At 49.7% G+C, this 22615-nt stretch overlaps 1 protein-coding gene across 1 annotated transcript in view; it reads left to right on the top strand.

Moving 5' to 3' along the window:
- Positions 1–18940, top strand: part of RND2 (Rho family GTPase 2) — a gene marked incomplete at its 5' end in the record, with an annotated part of 39121 nt that extends 20181 nt beyond the window's left edge. Inside the window, 3 exons of the mRNA XM_019550508.1 lie at positions 7307–7416; positions 13065–13199; positions 16607–18940. Of these exons, the coding sequence (XP_019406053.1) occupies positions 7307–7416; positions 13065–13199; positions 16607–16855 (494 nt within the window). The remainder of the gene's footprint in view (positions 1–7306; positions 7417–13064; positions 13200–16606) is intronic.
- Between the last annotated feature and the right edge of the window lie 3675 nt (positions 18941–22615).

The following is a 22615-nucleotide window of genomic DNA, read 5'->3' on the forward strand; positions in this document are numbered from 1 at the left end:
TGAGCCTATAAGGGTGCTGCAGGTTTTTCCTCCCAAGGTGGAGAATCTTGCGTTTTTCGGTGTTAAACACCATCAGGTTTCTCGTCTGCCCATTTGCTGAGCTTGTCCAGGTCAGCCTGGATCACCTGCCTATCTTCTGGCGTGGATGCTTTGCCCCAAAGTTTGGTGTCATCAGCGAACTTGGCCAGTCTACTCCTGACTCCAGTGTCCACAGAGCAGAGCTCTTTTCTTCTGTATCACCCTCTGAAGTTCAGATAGCAATGGTGGTGGCTTTTTTCTGTTTGTTTTTGGGAGGTTGACTCTTTGCTGCCAGATAAGTCTCCATGATGTACTGCTGGAAAATTTGGAAGGTATCAAATGTTAGATGGCAACCGCTGATCTTTCCAGATCATGGTGTATTCACAAGAGGTCACCAGGGTCTTCAATATATACACCTAAGCAGGAATATGGAGGAGTGGAGGTAGCCCAGACCTTCCATCTGCCCTTTTAGGCCATTGAGACGACAGTCTGGCCATTGGATCCCAAGTTCAGGTGTCCAGTTCTGGGCAACTACACTTCAAAGAAGATGTGGACAATTTTGAAAGGGTCCAGTGAAGGGCCACAAGAATGATTGAGGGCCTGGAGAATAAGCCTTATGAGGAAAGAAAAACTTTATGAGGATCTATGGATGTTCAGCCCAGGGAAGAGGAGACTGAGGGGGGTCTTGGTGGTATGTAAGTGGTGAATGTCAGGAGCTGGGAGAAACTGTTTACTAAGGTGCCCTAGGGGAGGACAAGGAGCAATGGCCATAAACTGAAACCACCCTCTAACAATTTGGATGTAAAGAAGAACTTCTTTACGGTAAGGATGACCAGAATCTGGAATTGACTTCCCAAGGAGATGGTGCAGTCCCCAACCCTGGGAGTCTTCAAAAGGAGATGGGACTTTTGCTGGAATCATTTGATCTTGGCAGTATTCCTGCCTAGAGCAGGGGGGTTGGACTTAATGATCTTTCAAGGTCCATTCCAGCCCTTTAATTTCTATGATTCAGTGCCTTGTTGGCTATAGTTATATACACATCTGGGAATCAAACCCAGGTCTGCCACATGGTGCACAAGGATTCTACCACTGAACTGCAGCAGCAGGTATCAAATGTTAAGTGAGTCAATAAAAGTAGATTTGGAGTCGCCATTACAGGGGACGTTGGCCTCTAATTATCCTTGCCAAATCTGAAGACAATGCAGTAGATGCAGAAGTTAAAACAATACCCAGGGGAATTCTCTGAGACCAAAGAGTCTCCCTCATGAGCTGGAAAGCAGAAGTGCTGGATTGGTATGGGGCTAAGAGGAGCACTGCCCCCAGTCTAGCCTGTAGCTAGCTGTGCCGGACTCTGGAGGTCTGGGGGACAGCTGTACTAATAGGTCATGCCAGATCCATCTCAAGTCTTTCAGTGACTCTTCCAGTTCTGGGAGGTAGGAGTAGCAGTTTAATGAGTGTAAAGGCAATTTTGTTCTCATTAAGAAAGTGAAGCTCTTGACCTGAAGTTGCCTTTGTTTCGTCTCCCTCCGTCAGACTGCTGATGTCTGTGCTGGCAGGGTCTACGCAAGTAAGAGTGTGCTTGTAGAACTTGATTGGGGTGGGGAGGGGCCATGCAGCTTGCCACATTCGGATCGTGCGGAGTGAACTGAGGAGTGCTGTTAGCTCTGCCCCCCCATTGCTTGCATGACTCACCAAGGGAAGCAGCAGGTTGCTATGATACAGTTGGTTGTAGCAGTGTCTTTGCTCAGAGGAACCTAGGTGTCCTTCCCAGAAGGGAAGTTGCCCAGATTGGGAGGTAATGCCTTCATCTAGAAATCTTTACATAAACTGTGGGAACCAAAAAGTGTGAGGTGTGTGTAAGGGGCACTCTCATCCCAGCAGGGACGGGAAGGGAGGAATGGTGCAGACTCTTGCTTGTAGTGGGCACAGGCCTGCCCCCACAGGGTGCCAGAGGCTTATAAATAATCTATCCATATCCCTTAGGGGGGACTGGTTTCCTTGCAGGAAGGGTCCAGCCATCATGTGCATCACTGTCTTGATTGTGCCAGAGGTCAAGCTGCTTACTGGCACTGGGCAGGGGGCCTGAAAAGTGGCTGTCTTGAGAAGTCTGGGCTCAGAGTCCCTTTCACCAGCAGTGCCGGATTCAGTGGGAACTGGGTCACCTCACTGTGCCATGGGGGTGGGGGCTGTTGCTGATGCCAAGTCTGCCGCTTGTACAAAAGCAGTTTCAGCCCAAAGCCAGACCAGGACTTTCCTGATCTTTGTGGCAGTGATCATGAGGTTTAAGCTGATTTCCTAATGTGCCAGGCTTCCTCCTCCTGCCCCAAGGAACCCATTGCTGATGCAGGAAACAGCTGCTTTCTGTGAGTAATGGGTGACTTTCCCACCAGGCATCCTTGGGGCAGGAGCTGGCTGGGTACATTGAGGTTTGTGGCAGTGGGGAGGATTTGGGCCACTTCCTTCTGCTCTGGGTTCTGGTTGCTTCTCCTCCTGGCTTGCCTGGTTAATTGGGAAGTTGTCTATACAGGGACTAGTGTCCCTGGTGACTCTTGGTGAGAGCTGATGGAACCATCAGGGAGCTCCATCTCCAGGAGACTGGCAGTAGCATCCCTCTTTGAGCAAGGGACTTTGCTGAGCCAAACTGAACCTGATTTCTGACACATCATAGTGACCACAGCAGACTTACGGGTGCTCAGTGCTTCTGAAAATGGGGGTCACGTCATGCAGAGTTGGGCTCCTAGAAGCAGAGCCCCCTCAGGTTTTTGTGTCTTTAGGGAACGGATGGTGTCTGAGACTAAAGCAAGTGCTGTGAGGGTGGTGGGGACTGCTTCCTTTCCACTGTCCTCTCCTCACCTCCCCATGTCTTTTTGCCAGGCCTCACTGTAGGGGCGATGTATTAAGGGCTTTACCTACAGGTGCCTAAATGGCATTTGTATAGCTGGGTAAGTGCCAAAAACTGCAGGAACACCATTCAGATTCTATTTCTGTGGCAGAATAGGATCGCATGGGGGCATGCAAAACTGCCAGGAATAAAACTGAAGAGGATCATTTCCTGTTTTAGCCCAGTAGGTAAGTAATTTGGGCACTGGCCCAAAGAGCAGTAGACCCACATTCTAGGCCCTCCTTCGTGCAGAGGGCGTTTCAACTTGCATTTCTCACTCCTTTCAGCAAAGTGCTGTAGCCACCAACCTGTAGCCTGGGTACTGCCCAGAGCACCTTCCAGGCTGCCATTTGAAGTTGGGCCTCCTGGCTGTCCAGTGGGCGAGTCTGTGTGTCGTCAGGGGGAGACAGTCAAGGCAGCAAGATGTCTACTCTGGAAAGGCAGGGGCCTTGGGTTCTGGCCTGTCTCCAAAAGATTGTTAGCTCTTCGTATTTAATATTCATTGGATAACGAGTACTGCTATGGCTGCCCCTTCAGAAGAGAAGTTTCTTTCCCATTGGCCAGGACCATCTCGCTGAAACATGTTCTTTTTGGTTTATTTGCTTCTTCCTAGCCCCACATATCTTCCCTTTTCTGGGTGCCTAGTGGGTAAGCTTCAAGAGAAGGTTAGAGGGTGCTCTGGGCAGCCTGTGGCTGTTCTGGGAAGTCGGAGAGAGGCAAGTTTAAAAACCCTCTCTGGGTGAAGTGAAACTAGAACTCGGGTCTCCTTCTCCTTGGGTAAATGTAATCGCTAAATGGTGGGAGGTTCTCCCCCCCACCCCCGCAAGCTTGTGGGTCTTCTGCGACTAATATTTTGGGATGTGTCTACCGTTACCTTCATGTGCATCCAGGTGATCCTGTTCCACCCTGGAGCTTATGTGGCTAGAGTGAGCACATGCAGAAGGGAGGCATAGGGCAAACAGATCTATACTAATGCAGACAGAAATGCAAACTATGCGAGGGCGAAAAACTGCAGCTACCCAGGTATGTAAATACCACTTAAGCAGGTGAAGGTGAAAGAGGGTTTAGCTCTGTGTAGGCATTAGATTCTTGTAGGGATTTTTTGGGTATGGCATGTAATGTGTAGGCCCTTCCTAGCCTTTAATATTCACACCCTCATTGTTTGCTTAAGGCAGAGCATAAGGGGGCTGAAGGGAGCTACAATTTTAGTACTGGGTTTGCAGACCCGCCTAGGGCAGGACACTAAGATGGGCTGCAGTACCCACCTGGCTCCTTGCCCAGCTTTCTGGCTCTTGCTGACATGGTAGCTTGAGAAACTGCACTCTTGGACCCTGGACCTGCCAGCTTCTCTAGGCTCTGGATTTCTGACATGCAGCCCATGGCCTCACGAGAAGCTCTATCATACCAAGGACCACCTACAAGCAGATGGCCTCCATGTACAGCTCCTTTGGGGGTCACATCAGTGTTGGTGCTGAGGCAGGGCCCTGTTCTCTGTAGTCAGAAGGGATGCGTCCCTGGCCAGGATTCCTTTATTCCCCTCTGGTCATCTTTAGAGTTGTGATGGCACCAGTAGGCTGCCTGTCTTATCTTGCAGTTGACCATCTGGGACAGGGGAGAGGATGTCCTCCCTCTGGTGCTGACGCAAGAAATGGCTTTCAGGAATTGGAAGATTTTGGTCAGGTTTGGGCTCCAGGGAGATGCAGGCTCTGCCAGTGGGATCATTCCTGCTGCTTTGGTCTCATTTTAGCCCCTCTCCGTTGCGAAGAGGGGTGTTTCAGTTGGAAGCAGGTTGATGCAGGGACTTTGCCTCCTTTGTCTGTCAAGCACCTTGCATGCTATTGGCATGATGCTCTAGCAGGGCTGCCCAGAGGCCTACATTCTAGCCCTGTATTGCAGATTTACTCTCTTAGCTGCTGGCATAGGAGGCAAACAAGGATTCCCCTGACAGAAACCCCTGCAGAGAATTAGCCTATTCTCCTTGCATGCACTGTTAAAGCAGATCCTTGCCCTTCCGGAAATGTAAACTGTCATCATCCATAATTCATTAGGCACTCAGCCCTATCAAGGAGCCATTTGACAGCAGGGCTGGGTGCTCTGGCTCCCTCCCGCAGGGTGGGAAAGCACTGGCCCAGAGCATTCCCAAGGGGCCATCACCAGGAAGCACGTCCTGTTTCCTCACCCCTGGGATAGGCGATTCTTTCGGTCAAAAAGGCAAAAAATATGTGAATTGAACAAGGGCTGCAGTGTCTCTGCTTCCCCCTTTCATAAATAAACATCTGTTTCTCATCCCTCCAGGAAGTTTAAGCCATCATAAAGCCAAATATAAAACTGAAATAGTGTTTTTAAGTAGCAGTAAGCTGATTGCTCCGTTACTGTTTACTGAGGCATTTACAATCACACACACAATGCGCTTCATATAAAAACATTATGGGACAGTGACTTTAATGCCTGAGATTTGCATTAAAGGTAGTGTGTGCTCATAACAGTGCAGGATTCAGACTGTGGGCATCATGCCAGCTCATGGAGAAATCGGGCAGAATACAGAATCATACCCCTCTAATTTTATGACCTGTTCTCTGAATGCTGACACATCTTTTATGTACAAAAAATGGAGATCTGACTTTTTTTTCCCAACATAAATCCAGAGCACAGGGCATTTTTTTTTTTTTCTCCCCCCCGCCTTTTACCCCCCAGGTCTTAACTTCTCTCACCCCTTAAGGGCCAGTTTCACCACATGAGAGGAGAGGTATGTGTGCAAGTGTTACAGCTATTTAAGTCTAGCTGAGGTGTCACATCAGTGAGAGTGTTTGTATGCTGCATTTAAAGCCCATACAGCTAAAGCAGCCAGTGCAGCTTCTGTCTCCCACTCCCCATCTTCTCTTGGCTATGCCTTCCAGCCATTAGCACAACAGTAATTGCTTGACAAATAATTGGGGACATTTTTGAATATGTGAGTCACTGTGGCTTACTCACAGGCTCTCCAGGCACTTCCTCACCCTGTTGGGCTAGCATGTACCAAGAGCACAGCATCCTTCCCTCTTGCTGCCAGATACTTGCCAGGGAGGAAGGAGCACAAGCTTGCCCAATTTTCCTTCACTGAAAGAAGTTTGGGGTTAAATCTAAGGACACCACGACCAAAGCTTTTGACTTCCACACCTAAGTCCAGTGGGGCAAATTTTCGGAGGCTTTAACTCTGACTTCAATAGAGCATCACCGCCAGGGAGCTTGGCCCCTAAGTTCCCTCATCCTGGGCTAAAGTGGGTGTGTGTGTCTGCTTTAGGATGTTATGGGTGGCTCTGAGGCACTGCTGGAGGGGATCTCCTAGTATAGTTTCAGCTCCTTCCCTGTAGCATTGCTGCTGTTGCTGCTACTGCTGTCTCTAGGTCTATCCCACAGCTCAGTGGCTGGAACTCCCTGTATATCTCCCTTCACGCATGACTGGAGAGAGGATTTTTGGGCTAGCCTGTCATCTCTTCTGGTTGGGGGCTAGTATGTGGTAGGTATTTATCTTGTGTGTACCTGTGTACATGCTGCCCCAGGGAGCTAGCACCGGCGCGTGAATGATGGCATCCAGAGATCTTCAGGAAAGTAGATTTGCTTGTGCTGTGTAAAGCTGCTCAGCCCTGGGGAGTTCTCTCTGATGCAGAAGCATGAGGGATGGTGTTGGGGGTGCAAGACACTGGGCTCTGGCAGAGCTCTAGGAAAGCTTGGGGTGGTACAGGAGCATCTGTTTCTCTATGCACCCCTTACTTTTGGCTTGTTTGGGACCCTGGAGTGCTGTGCATGAGCTCTGCTGAACAGGACAGTGGAGAGTTCATCTGGGAGTGGCAGACTTGCTAAAAGGTGGGTGGGGGGCTGCCAGATCAGCATGTGATCCTGGTGTCTGTAAATGAACATCTTTGCAGAGCTTGCTGTGATTTAGGGGCATATGGAGCTTCATTAACTTGTGCCTCCATGTCTTAAGCTACAGATGCAGGCACAGCTCTGCAAGTGGAGGCTCTGTATAGCACCCCTCACCCTGCTTCTGAAACCCAGGAAGGATTGAAGGCTGTGTGTGCAGTAAAGATCATTGCCTCTTCCTTCAGCATAAACCAGGTCTTGCTGGGGAGGGGCAAACCAGGAGCGCAAAGAGCAGGTTTAGCAGCACAGGCTACTTTGAGGGTGAAATCCAGCTGGTCCTCCAGAGACAGGGTGGGGTGAATGTGACACTGGTTGGGTGCTGGACTGTGGAGCAGCTTCTAAGTAGATTGACATCACAGTGATGCCATTTCCAGTTCCTATGGGCATCTGGCAGAGCTAACAGGCTACGGGCTTTGCCCCAGGCCAGAAACACCTTGCCAGCCTCATTTTGGCATCACTGGGTATCTTTCCAACCCTCTGCTGATGGCTGTCTTACCTTTTTTGCAGGCTCTGCCTACTATGACAACGTCCGCCCCTTGGCCTACCCTGATTCGGATGCTGTGCTCATCTGCTTTGACATCAGTCGCCCAGAGACACTGGACAGCGTGCTCAAGAAGGTCTGTGTCTTGTGTTCGCTAACCAGTGATGTGGGGCTTCTCTGCTGCAGTCTGCAATGGCTGAGCCCAGGGGTTTGCTGCTCCCCTAGGGACTGCTACCTTATGATGATGCAGTAGGCCATGATTTGTGGTAAGGCATTCAGCACTGGCAAACCTTTGGCTCTGAATCCACATCAGCCTTGGCTGTGGTCTGGTATAAACCCAGAGCACTGCCCACCTTTCTGCTTGCTGGGGTCATGCCAAATATCCCTGGGCACCTTTGTTTTCCCTCACAGCTGTAAAAGGATCTTTTCTACCTGATACCTGAGCCCTCTGGGGGGGGGTAGCCTCTGCTGTGAGGCAGTGAGTTAAGGGTTGTGATGAAAGAGAACTTGAAAGAAACCTATTATGAGGCAGTGGGGTCCTCTGGTATGAGCTTGGGCAGCATGTGTTATAGGCAGGCAGGGGCAGCTTTTCTCATGGTATCTCTGGGTAGTGGCCTCTCTCCCCTCCACTTTTTTGAGGCAGCTGTCTGCCATCCACCTGGGGCCAAGTCAACACTGGGCTTGTGGGGAATTCAAAAGTTTGGCAACTACCCCCTCCATGCTACATCCCTTCAAGCTGCCATCACTCCTGAAGGTGACGGGTCTCTGCTCCCCAGGGCCAGGCTGCCAGTGGTTTGCTTTGTATTTCCTGACTCCACCAGGGCAAAACTGGACTTGTGCATGGGCTCTTGGCAGCATCCAGTGATTGGAGCCCTAGGCTCTAACAGGCTCTTTTTTGCCCTGTAGCAGCAGTCCAGAAAGGTCACCCAGCAGGCTAGGAACAGGGCCCAGCTCTTCAAGCTGTCAGTCTAGTGTCTGCTCCCCCACATCCTAGAGTGACAGGACTGTGACTTCCTGAGGGACAGGTTCCCAACCCAGAGGCACCCACATACCATGATGAGGACTGCAGGATAAGAACAAGGCTGGGGAGAGAGGCAGGACAGTTACCAGAGCCAGTGTGACTGAATGAAAGGACTTGCTGCAGCCAGCTTGTCCCTGGACTGTAGCAGAAAGGGAGACCTTTTCACAGTGGAAGACTTTGTGAATAGTGCATTTCACTGAGGTGTGAATATGAATGTGGGTCTGTGTGAGGCAGTCTTTTAGTGATGGCCTTGGAAAGCACTGTGGTTGGAGCTCCCATTAGCATGACCATTAACCAGCTACCACAGAACTCTTGCCAATACAGTTGGGACATGGCTCCTGGCACCTGTTTCCTTGTAGAGGAGTGTTTGTCAGTTGGCTCTGTCCCCCTTGTTTTCATGTCAGCATTGTGGAGAGGGCAATGGTTTGCTCACTGCAGGCTGATGACAGAGACCATTAAAGGTGACCTCAGGTTTCAGGCCTGTGTGCATTAGCATCATCCCAAGCCAGGAGGCATAGGTCACAAGTCAGTGCCTTGGGGCTCAGATTCTGCTGCTGGCCCTTGGGAATGTACATCTAAGTTCACTAGTCAGGCCTTTGCTCGGCTGTGAATTGCTTGAAGTGTAATTCGGTACTCGCAGCAAAGCTATTCTGCACAGCTGGTGGATGTTCCAGCCTGGGACGTGGTATCTCAGGCTAGCATCCCAATTGGTTTGACAGTGCTGAGCAGCATGAAGGTGGAAGGCTACCTAGGAGAATCCGCAGTGCAGAAGGGAGGATGCTGAAGTCCTTTTCATAGGTTGGCACTGACCCCAACAACCCTGAATGCTGCTTCTGGGTATCATGCTGCTGGAGCTGCCTCCTTTCTGGTGGGCTGTGAAATCCATCTCCTGATTTTATTTACGGTCCCTGACAACCCCAGGGCGTCTTGGATAACTCCAGTGCTCTGACAAATGTGTGCAACCTGCTGAAGCTCCTTCTGTACCTGCTGATGAGTTCTTACCACTGTGAGGTATTGGTAAATAGCTGCTGAATTGTATTGGGGTGGGGAGATGGGGTGAGCTGGCTCAGATCTGTTTGTTTGGCAGAGTGCTTTGGGAGTCTGGGGAGTGAAAGGTATGACAGAGCCCTAAGCCAGGGCTCTTGAGCTGGTGGCTGATGGGCTACATGAAGTAAGTGAGTAACTCGCAGCCCACAGGCTCCTGGCCAGGTGCTGGTCTGCTGCTGCTGCTGTGATCACCACCACCCCCTCCCTCCTCTGGCTTCCATTTCTTGCCCTGGTCTCTGGTGGGGGGGAATGACCATATGGTATGTGTCCCAGGGATCCTCTGAAATTGGACAACCGTGACCTAAACAGTTGCTGTTGTTGCCCTTGCCAGTCAGTCCAGGCTGTAGGACTGGGTCAGGTTCTGCCTCTGAATAAGTCACACTGTAGTTCCTGACCCTGCACCCCTGCCCAGATTTTACCAACTGCTTAGCTGAACTAGATACCTTTTTGTTTTAGTGCATCCTGCTGGGAGGGTGTGTTGGGAAGTTAGGCTAGGGCTGGGATGCCCTGGTTTGGGGGACAAAGACCCCTTCAGACCTGCAGTCAGTGTTGTAGTGATGGAATCCAAGTTGCTCCCTGCATTTGGCTCTGGCTAGTAGGAGAGTGGCAGACTGCACGTGGCCATTGCCCAGCTTTGGATTCTGCAGAACAACCGTATGAGCAAACTGTTTGCGCCTTAATGAGCAGCAAACCACCCATAATTAGTGAGAACTGCGACTTATCTGTGAGTGTTTCCACAGACATTCCGTATATGAGAATTTGCACTGCTAAGCGCAAGCTTTTCCCTGTGCAGCCTTCCCAGATGCTTCAAATACTATTAGGCAATGGCTTTTTGATATGGTGACTTAAAATAAACCCTAAATCACAAGGGATTTCTTAAGTACCTCTGAGTAGCTGCCTCACTACTTTTGGCACAGGTTTACAGCTGCCAGAGGTGAGGAAAATTCCTAAGGCACAGTGAAGTGGAAATGGGGTTTAGCTTTTGATATCAAATGAAGAAGGAGAATAAAGCTGCCTATTCCAGCCGTGGGCCAAGATGCTAATTCAGCAGAGGGAGTCTTTATCATCGTTGCCTGTCTGATGCCTAGGATGCAAAATCAGAACTGGCTTTTGATTCATAGAATCGTAGTTTTATATAAACAGCACGTAGCAGTGAGGGGGAAGGAGCCACCTGAGAGAATCCAAACAAACAGCTTTCCAGTTGATACAAACTCGGCTTTCATGGGGTGATGCCTTCATCCTGGCAGGATTGGCGGCACATGTCTCTGCCTTGCATCTAAAGCAAACTCTAGGGCAGAATTGGGCCCCTTTCTCTACTGTGCAGGGACTGCAGCTCATTATAGCCAAAAGGGCTCAACTTAGACAGCCTTTTGAAGACCCAGATCTGCACGCTAGGCTGTTTTTCTATAGTGAAGCCCAAAACAGGGCCCTGAGTGGGAGATTTGGCAGCTTAGGCTTAGCAGGTGTGGAAGGTGGACCTGGAACAGGCAAATGGAAAGCTTCCTCTTCTTGGACATGATGATTCTTGCCACTGCCTGTAACAATAAAGTGCTCTGGTAAGCTAGCCACCTTTCAGACACCTGTTGCCTTGCACAGAGAAGATGCACCCTCTCTAGTGGTGGGTATCTTGGCCTCTAACACCTGCTCTCCCAGGCTTCTCCCCCTGGGGGCTTCTGTATGTTCAGAGGTCAAAGCCACCTGTCCCTGTGTCTCCCTGTGCTGAGCTGTTTGTAGAGTGTACATAGGTGGGGGGGCTGTAACACAAAGTGAGGAAGAGGGTCTGCTCTGGCCCACCCAGCTTCAGCCAGTCCAGATGAAATCTTCCTGACTCTCTCTTATCTTGGGGCTCTGACCACTTGTCACTTAGATTCCGGTTGCTTCCTCCCTCTGGAGAACTGGGGGTGCTGGGCTCTGCCCCTGGGCAGGATGAGAGCTGTGCCAGCTGCCTCCAGGATCTGGTAGCCTGATTCCAAATTAAACATCCAGGCAGACCTTCCCCAGCACTGATTGCAGGTGGGAACTGCAATTGGTCCAGTGATGTTGGCCCCAGCTTCCGTGGGTGGAAAAGCTGGATTCTCAGGGGAGGTCAGCCAGGGCCATGCTGGCTTGGCCACTCTTGAGGGGGCTGGAACCAAGCTGGAAAATGCTAAAAGAGCAGCAGAGCCTGTTTCTGAACATGATTGTCAGTGACTGCTTCAGGAGGGCTTAGGGCTACTGTGTGCTGGTGAGCACTGCCCAGGCCCATGTTTGGTAACCCTCTGGCCCATCAGTGACCTTACTAGTCAGCCTGGAGGACCAACCCTCAGTGTCTCTGAGCATTCTCTCCCTGGGGTTAGGTCTGGACATGGGACTGAGAGTGCTTTGGGCTGGAGGGTGCTGGCTCTCGTAGGGCAGCAAGGAGGGTGTGAGGATGCTTTTACCCTTCTCTCCCTTTCCTACCTGCCACACACAAGTCGGCCATGGGCCTGGCTGCTGTTCCATGTTGTCTTCAGAGTATGGGGACTGAGTGGGACTGGTGCTGGTAGGAGGGCTAGTCACCACAGATGGCTGGGTATGCAAGCTTCTGAACTCCCAACAGCATTTTGCAGGTGGATTGGCAAGTGGCATGGCACCTTGATGTGCAACCTGCAGGAGTCTGGGCCCTTCCATGGGAGCACAGCACTGTTGAAGGAGACTGTGTCCCTCTGGTACTGACACAGAGTAAGCAGCTGACAGTCCTGGCAGAAGTGAGGCACTCAGAGAGAACTGTTTGCTCAGGGCCCTGAGGGAAATTTGCCAAGATGAAGAATGAAAAGGAATGAAGAGAAGTTAGACAGCCAGCTGAAAGCAGCACTCCATCCCTGTGGGTTGTGATGCCCAATATGGAGCCCTGGAGGGTCTCTTTTTTTATAAAAGAAGATGAAACAGCCAGTTCCCAAAGCTCCACACCTAGCTGCTGTCTGTGCTGACCCTGCCCTGGGATGCAAGTTATGCTGCAAAACCTCCTGGCATGGACTGTTATGGTAGTTGGAGCAGGCGGGGTGGGAGAGGCTGGGAGCCAGAACTCCTGGGTTCTGTACTTGGCTGTGGGAGGGCAGTGGAGTCTAATGGATTAGGGTGGGGGAACTATGAGAGCTCTGCAAGAGTAGTGGGGCTGAGGCTGGAGCTGGGTATGGTGCAATACGGGAGACTGGGTTCTGTTGCTGGCTCTGAGAGAGCAGCAGAGCTGGCAGGTGCTGTGCACTATGAAGGAGCATGCTCATTCTGTAGCCCTGACTCTCCCTCTGTGACTGATCCCTGTGTTGGGTGTTGTCTGGCCTGGAAGGGGCTGGACCCAAAGGTTGAGATTCTGCAAATGCCTCTTGCTGACTTGGGGATATTCCCTGTTCCACCCTTGTCACAGGTCAGCAGGGCAGGCCTTATGAGGAGAGGCTACGGGACCTGAATCTGTTTAGCCTCCACAAGAGAAGGTTAAGGGGGGACCTTGTGGCCTGCTACAAACTGGTCAGGGGGGATCCTAGCCTGGGGATTTTTAAAAGGAAGTTAGATGAGCACCTTGCCGGGGTCATCTGACCCCGGTGCTCTTTCCTGCCAAGGCAGGGGGTCGGACTAGATGATCTACCTAGGTCCCTTCCGACTCTAGCTACTATGAAGGGGAGGGCGGAGCGTTTAGCTGCCCTTGATGAGGGTGATATAAGCTGGTGCTGAGCCCCTGCCTATTGTACTTTTTCCCGCAGTGGCAAGGGGAGACCCAGGAGTTCTGCCCCAATGCGAAGATTGTGCTGGTTGGCTGCAAGCTGGACATGCGGACAGATCTGAACACCCTGCGGGAGCTCTCCAAGCAGCGCCTCATCCCTGTCACACATGAGCAGGTGAATCCCATGTCATGGGAGTGAATCTCAGTTTTGTCTTGCGATTGTGGGAGGGAGCAGAGAGGGGGAAGGAGGGTCAGCATGTTTGTTTCAAACCCCACCAGTGAGAGGAAGCTGGGCTGCTCAAAGGCAGCTGGCTCGGCTCCCAAGCCCTGGACTGGAAATGACCCTTTTATTTCTCCCCTCCTTATCTGAAGACTGGTTTGGCCTTGGCCCACAGGACTGATTTGGAGCAAGCAGGTGGCTCCCACTCATGGATGCACTCCTCTGTGCCCTTGGAGAGCTTGGCATATTCTTAGCACTCGCTGAATATTCACTGCATGGGCCTCTCCCAGAGCTGCTACTGCTGCTGTGTGCAGGTGTCACTTCCTAGTTCACAGCTAGCAGCTAAAATTACCTTCCTAGACAAGGATGGAGCTGCTTGATCTCGCATGTGAAGTAGGAGGGTGGGGAGTGGGGAAGGGCTTGGTATGGGGAGGGAACTTCCAGGGTGGGCTGCTGCTAGGGCAGGAAAGGCTTTCTCCAAGTCTTGATGAGGCCTCCATCAGCTCCCCAGATGCAGCTGGCATTGGGGAGGACTTAGTTGGCTTGGCTGCAGCAGCCTCAAGGGAGTGACAGCTGCAGGCATATGCTTCTGTTGATGGGTGCAGAGCCATCAGGTTGAAGGCCACTACTGGAGCATTGCCAGGTTTTGTGGGTTTCTGAGCACGAGCAAAAGACCTTGGCATGGAGCAACTTATGCACAAGATCCAGGAGGACCAGGGCTAGGATTCACTCTTTCTCAGCACCTGCCAGCCTGCCTCCAGTGGCTGGAAGAAGTGCACAAGACTTGCCCTTGGGTCTATTGTGTCATCAGCCCCTCAGTGGGTGTTTTATATATGTGCATTAGGAGTTGGAGGGGGGGAAGAGTAGGGGGACACTTTTTTTTTTTAATTGGAGTGTCTCCAAGAGCCGTTTTTATTAAAGCACCCAATGCATCACATGTATTGGTGTCCCCACACTGAAAAATGGCAGTGGGGATGCTTTAACTATAGCTCATTCAGCAAGCTTTAATTAAAGTGCCCTCACTGCCATTTTTCAGTATACGGACACTGGAGTCTGCTGGAGAACAGTAATTTGCCACACTCTAGCGGACTCAGGTAATCCAGTCTGCTCCAATGTACTGTAATTACAGCACATCAGAGCAGCCTTACTGCACATGTATAGGCGCCCAATAAGTCCATGCCCTAGGCATAGCACATCGCCCCAGAGCCTGCAGGAATCTCATCTGTGAAAGGAGGTAGCCTTGCCTTGTGATGCTGATGCACAAACCCTAATTCCCTCTCCAGGTTGCTGCTGTCTGTCCTGTGAGATGCAGGGGCCTGTGAATGGGCTCAGAATGGGAGCTGTGGCACGGTCACTGAGAGGGGACAATCAAACCAGCCAGGCTCAGTGACTGCATTGGGATGAAAGCCCCAACAGTGCAGTTGATGCCTGTAAAGGGGCCAGCAAAATGCCAAGCCTCATTTGAAAACTGTTAAATCAATTTTTACTCTATTTGGTTTAAGTGATGCTATTTAAACCAAGGGATGTGCATTTCTGTACAAGAGCAACTCCTTTCAGTTCATCTCAGACCAGTTCCTAAATGACTTGGACTAATCTGAAATTGGCTTGGTTGGAAGTGAACTTAATGTGTCCACACAAGAGCGTGTCTTTCTCTGCCTTGCATGGTTTAAAGTCCTGCCTGTGTTGTTAAGCTGGTACAATTCTCTACATAGCCTGGACTTGAGACCTTGGGGTTTGGCACTTGCACTCCACTGTAGGCTTCATTCCTTCATGCTGGGATGTGGTGTGTATTGACAGCAGCTGTTTCTCAGTCATGGCGAGCCTTCTGGGATCCCTGGTAGTGCTACCACGCTGTCCCTACTCCCTGTATGCTGACATGTGTTCCCTGTTTGTAGCACTGCAGCATCAGCTTACAGGGGAGAGGAGTATTGATATGGTTCACATGTTCTGTTGCCAGTTGCCTGCTCAGAGGATATAGTGCTTGAGCAAAGGAGGATAATTGCACCAGGGTGTCAGTGGCATGAGTTCCCTATGACAACTGGAGCCCCCCAGAGCCTTTTCTTGTGCCAGGGCTTTTACATGTGAAGGAACAGATGTCTGGTTGCATGACGCTACGGCAGTGTGGTCTCTGGGTCTCTATACATACCGTTAAGAATGGGTGCCCTCTGCCCTAGGCCTGTCAGGAGCAATGAGCTTGCCTGGGACGTGGGATTGCTGGGGTCAGTGCCTGTCTGCCACTGGCTCTCCAAATGACGTTGGGCAAGTTGCCAAATCTCTCTGGGCCTTGGTTGCTTACCTTTGCAGTAAAGGTGACAATCCTGTTATTTGTCAGACCCAGGTGCTATGTGCTTTCGCTGCACAGCAAGACCTGCTCTTGGACCCAGCTTCTATGAGCTGCTGGAATGGTGGTCCCTGGCAGTGATGACATGTGAGCACAAGAACAGATCTCCTGGGTGGGCAGCTCTACAGGCAGCCAGGATAAGTGGGTGGGGAGAGGGGCATGGTTCTGCCATGGAAGTGAATGTTCTTCCTGGAGTTGGTAGCTGGGGACAAAGAGACTAAAACCTGTGAGGAACGGGCAATGGCTGGGAGTGTTCTCTCTTTTCTCCCGACTCCACCTTTGCTCTGTAGTTTTAGATGCCCTGTTCCTCAAACACGGTTAGCAATGACGGTTCTTTTTCCCAGTCCCCTGGAGTCTGAGGGCCTCTGACTTCTGCTGTGAGAGCAGGCCAGCCCATGGATGAGCAGTTTTGTCCCTGCAGTGTGAGCAGTTAAGCCTGCATTGCTGGATAAAGGGTGGACATGGTGCTGTGGGGTCTGTTCACACGCTGCCTCGGTGCAAGCTCCATGAAGTACGCAGCTCTAGTACATGGAGCAGGAGTGTCTTGTCTAACCTCTGTACATTTGTAACTCCAGGTAGAAGAGGCTGCGCTGTGCTCAGAGGTTCACAGTTGTAATGACTGACAAGCTTTTGGTGTGGGAAAGGACAGCCGAGGGATGAGAAGAGAGATGCATTTCCCCCTGCATCCCTAGAAAGAGGCCTGCTTTCCTTTCATTAGTCTCATTCTGCCTGCATCTGAGAGAGCAGCAAATAGGCACCTGGCATCAGCATTTTTGGCACCTGGCAGTGCTGTCTCCCCCAGCAGCCATGCTAGCATCTGACTCTCATGCGCTCTCTCTTTTGTTTTGAAGAGGTGATAAATAAACATCATGTGTGCACAGCTCCCCACTGTGCTGCACTGACTGAGCTCCATCGCCAGCACAGGCAGAGGTTAATGTGATGCGAGAGGATGGCCTAATCAGACTGCTGACATTTTAACACCTCTCTTTCCTTCTTTCCCCCACCCTTCCCTGGCTCCCAGGGCAGCATGTTGGCGCGGCAGATCGGGGCAGTGGCTTACGTCGAGTGCTCCTCCAAGGTCTCAGAGAACAGCGTGCGTGATGTTTTCCATGTGACCACGCTGGCTTCGGTCAACAGGATGCACAAGAACCTGAAGCGCAGCAACTCCAAGCGGGGACTGAAGCGGGTCTCTCAGATGCCCGGCAGGACGGACTTGTTGAATGACACAGAGATCAGGAAAGACCGAGCCAAAAGCTGCTCCATTATGTGAAAAATGGGCTGTAAATAATGTGTGTGTTTGTTCATTTTGTACAGTAACTGGCCTAGACTAGGGCATGGTGCTGGTGTCTCAAGCCAACCTGCCTCTCCAAGGCCTTTCCTTCCATCTCTAGGTCAGATAAAAGGCCCTCATTGCAAACCAGGGTGCATCTGTCATACTCCCACCATGGAGACTTCTGGATCAGCTGTTGCTGTGCTGATTGCTAGGGGTAAAGGAGCCACTGGCAAAGGAATATTCAAGTGCTGGAAAGTATGTGATTTAGGAAAAGCAATGAGGGGCATGAGTCTGTGTGCGTGCCTCTCTTCTATACATGTAGCCTTCCCCATGTGTCTGCAGCTACAGGTGTGCATGCTAGTGTGTGTGTGCATATTCTGTCATGCACATTGGAGAGAGGTTGGGACACTTGGAAAGGAGGGTTGGGAAGTAGGTGGTACTGCCAGTGGCTGTATGTGACTTAGGGGGTGGAAAAAAATATTCCAATTACCTTTTTAGGAGGACAAGCATCAGGTAAGTCGGCATTGGCCCAAACTAGCAGAGCACCCACTAAAAGGTGACTGGCTCTGGCAGGGTCACCACAGAAAGTGGGGTGGAGGTGGCCTTGCTCAAAGTGCTTGGAAAGGAAGGTTCTCTGGGATATCTTTAACACAGTGGGACATCAGGATAGTCAGCCCCTGGCAGAGGACACAGATTGCTTGTCATATCAAAACACAATACTCTGTCAACAATGGTGATATAAGGGTGGGTAGGAAAGAGCAGTTTTTGGTAACTCTATCCTGTAAATTTTGGTTCCCTTGAACAAGCAGGTGCTATGCAGGAGTGTCACTGCACCGATTTACCAGGCTAGTAACCAGACTGCTCCCAGCTAGGAGCAGCCGTACCCACCAGATGCCCAGTTTCTGATAAGGCAAACTGCAGTAACTATCCAAATCCGGTTCTCCAACCATTTCCTGCCCAGGTCATGTTGCATGGTGCCTGTGTGTGTCTGGCTTGAATAAACAGAAAGCAAACTTGTGCCTAGTCTCCACTGCAACAGCAGGAAGGCTGGAGTTCCCCTCCCCACTCACCATGCTGTAAAAGGCCTGCTATCACCACCTCTCATTGCTTCTAATACTGCCTTTTCTAATGCCTCTGACTACAGTCTTAACCCAGACTCTGTCAAATAGACACTTTAAGGAATAACCTGTTCCATTTTCTGGGCCCAGCTGTGTCAGGAGGCTACAGAAACCTAATAAACAACATCAGTGCACAATGGGCAGAGCTTGGCTTTGTTTCTTTTATGTAAATGTAGCAGATGTTGGGCCCTATTCCTTCTTTTATTCCTGCCTGCAAATGGAAATAGTCACTGACTTTTTGGCTCCTACACACCTGCCTTGACTGGGAGAAGGACTTCACTCAAGTGCAGGAGGCTGGGTCAGGGACTAGAGCAGGGGCAAGCAAAGTCCAGCCCGCAGGCTGGATCAGACCCACAGTGGACTCCATTTCCCAGCAGCCCCTGTCCATGTCACTGCAGCCAGTTTCCATGGAAACCCCAGTAGCAGCAGTGTCATGACAGCACAGGACCAGGGTTTCCAGGAAGACGGCCCCAGCAGTGCTGGCAGGGTGCACAGCTGGGTGGGGAGTTGCTCCAAGGCTGGGATCTGACTGGAGATCTGAACCAGAGTTGCAAGCTTGTACCCTGCTCACTGGCCCATCCTTTCTGCTGGCATCAGCAGCCCTGCATTGCAGGGAAGGAAAGCAGCACAGAGAAGGGAGTAACACCCATGCTTACACAGCATAGTGGAGTTGGTGGCAGAGCCAGCACTCAAAGTTGTCTTCAAGTCCTAGTGCCTGCTGTAAGGACAGGACTAGGTTTTGAGACTGCTGTAAGGCCAGTGAGGCTATGGGGGAGCAACCTGTAGTACAAAGTGGGATCCAAGGGAGAATGGGGCAATAGGCAGCAAAGGGTTTTTGCCCTTGTGATTATGCTTATAAGTACAGCATAGTAGCAGTAACATTTGTGGCTGTGAGAGCCCATCTTATTCAGTCTGACTTCCCTGGCACAGGCTGGTATTAAGCATAATAACTATAATTTGACTGAAAAAAAAAAAAAAACCACCCCAAACAAGTCTGGAGTTGAAATCATGAATAACTAGAGACACTCCCCTCCCCTGGGATTTTGTTCCTGCAGTAGTCAATCACCCTCACACTGGAAAAACCCTGCCTTGTTTTCAACTTTACTTGTGCCTGGCTTCAGCTTCCAATCCCTGGTCCTTGTTTTGTGTTTTTCTACTACAGTGAGGAGCCCTTAGGACCTGATGCTCTCTCCTGGAGAAAGTACAGGTAGTCCTCGACTTACAACATTTCGCACTTACAAAGTTTATAAATTCATACCCTGTTTCAACTTTATGACATCAGTTACGACTTTACAATGCTTGATCTGATGCAACACTATGCCAGCCAACAAGTTCACTGTGTTTCTTATCTCCCTGGAGAACATCTGTCCAAACTTCCTTGGACGCTTTCTTTAATAAAGCAGACAAGACTGCAGAAAAACCTCCAGCCAAGACTCCTGAGAAGACTCTGGCCAAGAACCCTTCAAAAAGTCCAGTAAAGTCCCCTCAAAGAAGTCCTTCCAAGTCAATATGATTGCTATTTACAATATAAAGACATTAATGTAGCTATATGACTCATCTATAATTGGTTGAGTACAAAATTCTGGGGTATTTTTAGTGAAACTAGGGTGTCAGGCTAGTTGTTCAGGAACCAATCCCCCATTTATAACATTGTTTCTTATGAGAAAATTGGTTCTGAGTTGCAACGTTTCGACTTAAGACTCAGTTTTCAGGAACCAGTTGTGCCGTAAGTCGTGGACTGCCTGCACTTAAACGCTGTGACCAGGCCACTTCTCAGTCTTCCCTGATAACCTAAATAAGCAGAGCTCTTTATGTGTTTTACTGAAAATCCTTTTTTCCATTCCCTCAAATATTTTTTCTGGCCCTTTTCTCCACCCTGTTCAAGTTTTTCAGTGTTCAGACCCCAGGGTATCCCAGTGCCCATCTCGCTAATGCTGCACAGGTAAGACAGCTCACCATTGCTTACTACTTCCAGGTTTATACATCTAATAATTTCAGGCCTCTTGCCACACAACATCAGGCTGGGAGCTCATGTGGAAGTGCCCTCTGGATTTTTTTCAGAATTGCTGCTTCCCTGGACACTTGTCTACTCTGGAGATGCAGCCAGTGTGCCTTGTGTATGGATGTATGCGTTCTTATTTGTCTGTATTAACACAGTCTGTTTGAATAGACCTAGCTTCCCAAGTGATGCAGATCACTCCGTGTGACTGGTCTGGTCCTCTTTATGAATTATCATTCCCTAATCTAGGCAGTTCCAATTAAAGTAGTCTCTAAGGGACTGCCTTCTCCTGCTTTCTGCCTGATCTTTGTCAACCACAAATTTTTTCAGCAGGGATTTTATATTTCGTTTCAGATTGCTGTTGGAGCAATGTAAAAACCAGCACAGATCCTTCTGGAACCCCATTAGAATAATCCTTGTTCAGTGATCATTCCCTCTTGACAGCCGCATTTTAAGATGTCAGACGGTGCTTTATACGCTTAACATGCTTTATTGATATTTCATAGTGCTAATTTTTTAATCAAAATACCTTGAGCTACTAAGTCAAAAACTTTGCATAAATAGAAGTGTATTACATCTTTATAATATACTTACCGATCAAATTCATAATCTCATAAAAGAATTAAATCATTGTTTGAAACAACTTATTTTTCTTAAAAACATAGTAGCTGGCATTAATAATATACCTGAGCTGCAATGTATTTATTCATTGAATCCTGTATCAACTTTCTCATCATAGACAGTAGGGCTGGAAAGGACTTAATGAGGTCAATTAGTCCAACCTCCTGTTCAAGGCAGGATCATCCCTGACTAAACCATTCCAGCCAAGTGTCTGTCTGACCTGCTTTTGCAAACTTCCAGAGATGGAGGTGCCACGACTTCTTTAAGTCACGTATTTCAGTGCTTAACCAAATCTCCAACCTAAACATCCTCTGCTGCAGTCTGAGGCCATTGCTTCTAGTCCCATCCCCTACAGCGACGGAGAAAAGGTTATCTCCATCCTCTCTGTAATTGCCCTTCAGGTATTTGAAGACTATATCAAATCCCCCCTCAGTCTTCTCTTCTCCAGACTAAATAATCAAAGTTCTTTCAGCCTTTCCTAATGATAAGTCATGCTTCCCAGACCTCTAATCAGTTTTGTTGTTCTCTGCTCTTTCTCACCAGTCCACATCTCCTTTTAAAGTGTGGGGCCCAAAACTGGTCACAGTACTCCAGGTGAAGTCTCACCTATGCTAAGTAGAGTGGAACTATCACTTCCCTTGATTTGCAAAATATACTTCTGTTCATACAGAATTCCCTTTCTTTGCAACAACAGCACGCTGTTGGCTCATATTCAGCATACTGTCCACTCTAAATGCTAGGCAATTATTGTACTGCAGCCTGACCAGCCATTCCCCACTCTATATTTGTGCATGCAATTATTCTGTCCCAAGTGCAGAACTTTGCACTTACTTTCTTGAAGTGGTGGAGGGGGTGGTGCTTTAATTAGAGCGACTCTGACAGCTGCTGTAATTAAAGCACCCTCAGCCTCACATGTATTCAGCATCCCACACTTCAAAATGGCAGCAAGGGTGCTTTAACTAAAGCTCCTTCAATAAGCTTTAGTTAAAGTGGCCCCTGCTGCCATTTTGAAACGTGGAGATGCTGAATACATGTGACGCAGAGGCTGCTGGAGCATGCTAATTAGCACACTAATGGTAATTAGCGTGCATCAGAGCAAAACTCTGTCACGTGTATAGGTGCCCTAAGAAAGCAAGTTACATGGTGGGGCCAGGGTGTGGGGCCTCATCCTCATACCAAGGCTAACAGAAGGAGACTCATCCTTAGTTAGAATTTCTCTGTTTGGCCTGGGAGCTTGCATAGCCAGAATACTGCCACCGAAGGCTCAAATAACTTGCTTTGTAATACTTTCCAAAAATTTGTCTTGCTTATTAATATTCAAAAATTGACAGCAGCTTAAAGTGTAGGACACAGGTTATTGCTTCGTTTGCTGGAAATCTTCCTAAGCAGAGGAGACACCAGGCTGGCCCTGCGTATGGCGCTTCCTTTGAAAGGAGTCAGGCTGCGTTTGTGGGCCCTGGGTAAAAAGCTATGTGAATGACAGGTGAAGTGTTTGGATAATACAGCCAAGCAGGAGGAGAGGAAGACATGCTAGTTTATTTCTGAGCCTGTGGGGATGGTTCAGTACCTATAGCCAGCAGAGTGATTCTAAACCACGCTGACACTTCTTACTAGGTGAGATTCCCGGTAGGTCACACAGACTTCTCCCTGAATTTGATTTCTTTATGATTTTCCTCTGTGAGCCAGTAACTTCCTTCCTCATCTATGCTAACTCTCATCCTCAGCTCTCTGCACTGAGAGAGAGCAGCAAATGTGCCATAGCTGCATAGAGGAAGTCCATGTGGGTGAGAAATAGCTGGGCTGTCAGGTTTGGCAGCCAGACCCTCTGCAAGTCTGCAGCAGCAGAGGTCAGAGGGCAGGGGCACAGGCACCCAGCTGAAGTCAAATTACCATTCATGAAGGGCTCTTAGCATATTGAAAGGAGGGGGAAGGGAGCCATGTGGGCTGGGTCACAGCTGACAAACAGCCTTTTAGAGATCAAAGGAACAAGGCAGGGTAGGGTTCAGATCTCCCTGGGTC

The sequence above is a fragment of the Crocodylus porosus genome, unplaced genomic scaffold (assembly GCF_001723895.1).
Source record: "Crocodylus porosus isolate Cpor-Errol unplaced genomic scaffold, CroPor_comp1, whole genome shotgun sequence".
NCBI lineage: Eukaryota > Metazoa > Chordata > Crocodylia > Crocodylidae > Crocodylus > Crocodylus porosus.